Source organism: Heterocephalus glaber, unplaced genomic scaffold (genome assembly GCF_053883595.1).
Source record: "Heterocephalus glaber isolate CG9 unplaced genomic scaffold, H.glaber_assembly_v1.0 deba00001428, whole genome shotgun sequence".
Taxonomy (NCBI): Eukaryota; Metazoa; Chordata; class Mammalia; order Rodentia; family Bathyergidae; genus Heterocephalus; species Heterocephalus glaber.
This window is the reverse complement of record NW_028258293.1, coordinates 24464086-24466490: the sequence shown is the minus strand read 5'-3', so window position 1 is coordinate 24466490 and position 2405 is coordinate 24464086. Positions and strand designations below refer to the sequence as shown.

General features: G+C 39.4%; 1 protein-coding gene across 1 annotated transcript; it reads left to right on the top strand.

Annotated features, from left to right (window-relative positions):
• The first annotated feature begins 796 nt into the window (after positions 1–796).
• Positions 797–1750, top strand: Or56b1 (olfactory receptor family 56 subfamily B member 1). The gene is given in 1 exon segment (XM_013064960.1): positions 797–1750. A coding segment is annotated over 1 exon segment (954 nt).
• Positions 1751–2405: the final 655 nt, after the last annotated feature.

Here is a 2405-nt window from a genome sequence, read left to right as displayed (position 1 = left end):
TCTTGTTAAGTTGTTCTTTCACACTCTTCTTCAAAGTGCACATAAAGTAGAATATTAAAGAATGTATATCTATGCCTCAATCTACAGCATAGTTTATTTCTGCAAATCTTTTGAAGTTCATGATAACAAAATTTGACAGACTACCTAAAACATTAATGGACATCTATACCAACTTAGAAAAAGGTGTGTCTATACAACTCAATTTCTCATAATCCTTCCCGCACTAAATCTGTCTAGTTTGTTTTAGTTAATAATTGTCTGTATCAAGCAACATTGAGAAAAATATGAAGAAACCTTGTACATCCACTTGATTCCGGAAAATTTCTGAAGAGATGGAGATAGGATTAGAAATAGGAAAATCACACTTAGGTCATAATTCAAGCCTGGGATAACTGAAGATAATAAAAATAATGATTTGATATTCGATGCTAAAATCCTTGTGGTTTGTCAAAAATGATGACTGTTTCTCTCTCTCTCCCTCTCTCTCCCTTCCCCTCCCCCCTCTCTCTCTTTGGCTAAAGTGCTAGGGATCAACTCTGGGAGTCTGGTAACAGTTTGGCAAACTGTATCACTGAGCTACATCCCAGTGAAGATAATTGTTTCTTTAAATTTACCTTCAGCTGGTACTACTCCAGAACTATCTAATTTATCTTTAAAAACTACAAGGGATGGAATACAAAATCCATTTTGTTATACCATTCAACTATAGTATATGAAAACACTTTAAAAAATAATGTTTAATGAAGATTATACTCACAAAAACATTTTTGAAAACATTTTTTTCTCATGTGAAAATATGTCTACATCTCTGAAAGTCTCCAACAGCTCCAAATCCCAGGTCTCTGAGTTCATCCTGCTGGGCTTCCCAGGCATTCACAGCTGGCAGCACTGGCTTTTTGGGCCACTGGCTCTGCTGCATCTGTCAGCCATCAGTGCAAACACCCTCATCCTCATCACCATCTGCCAGGATCCGTCCCTGAAGCAGCCCCTATACCTTTTCCTGGGCATTCTTTCCATAGGGGACATGGGCCTGGCCACCACCATCATGCCGAAGATCCTGGCCATCTTCTGGTTCAATGCCAAGGGCATTAGCCTCCCTGAGTGTTTTGCTCAGATCTATGCCATTCACTGTTTTGTTGGCATGGAATCTGGTATCTTCCTTTGCATGGCTTTTGACAGATATGTGGCTATTTGTCACCCTCTTCGCTAAGCAACAATTGTGACTAATTCCTTAATCTTAAAAGCCACCATGTCTATGGTGCTTAGAAATGGCTTGTTTGTCACTCCCGTGCCCATGTTTGCAGCTCAGTGTAATTACTGTTCCAAGAATGAAACTGAACATTGCCTGTGCTCTAACCTTGGGGTCACCAGCCTGGCTTGTGACGACAGGAGGGCAAATAGCATTTGCCAATTGGTCTTAGCATGACTTGGAATGGGGAGTGATCTAAGTCTTATGATGCTGTCATATGCCTTGATTCTGCACTCAGTACTTGGATTGAATTTGGCTGAAGCTGTATCCAAGGCTCTGAGCACTTGTAGCTCCCATCTCATCCTCATCCTCTTCTTCTATACTGTTGTTGTAGTGCTTTCAGTAACCCACCTGGCAGAGATGAAGACTATGTTGATTCCAGTTCTATTCAGCATGCTGCACAACGTCATCCCTCCTTCCCTCAATCCTGTGGTTTATGCACTCAGGACCAAAGAACTTTGGGAAGGTTTTCAAAGGTTGTTTTGTTTGGGTTTGCAATAGAAATAAGACATAAGAAACCTGCACCATGAGGTACATGAAATTTAGCTTCTTCTCAGCTATGTAGAATTCCAAAAGGAGCAGAGGAATAAGTGAACACCTTTGACATTGCCTTTTTATAGTTCTATATAAACAATTGCATAATCTTTCAAAAAAAAAAAAAACAAGACCTGAAACCACAGATACTCCAAATGGCAAGAATTAAATACATAAATAATTGTAAGAATACGGACAGACTGTCTAGCAACTCCAGCAAATGGGTTGGAAAACAGCAGTAGCTATCCACTGACACTTCTGTCTTCCTTTTACCCTCAGGAAAGAAGCTAAAGGCTTTCTGATATTAGTTTCTGGGTACCTAGCATTCATTTTGTTTTATTAACCCTACTTACTACTCAGTTAAGAGAAAATTAATAGTAAATTTATTAAACTCTCTTCAAAATTCTACTTGTGTGTGTCTTTTGTTTCTTCTTGAGACCCTGACTGACTCGTTAGCTTCCTTTCTAAATCTCCATCACCTCTACTACAACTATGCCTCTGCTGCTGCTAGTACAGCCTAACATGGTGCAAGCAGCTTGAGCAGGTGAGATCTTTAGACAAACAAAAAAACGATACCTACATTTGTAAAGATGACAGTGCAGTATGAGGTATAACATATTGA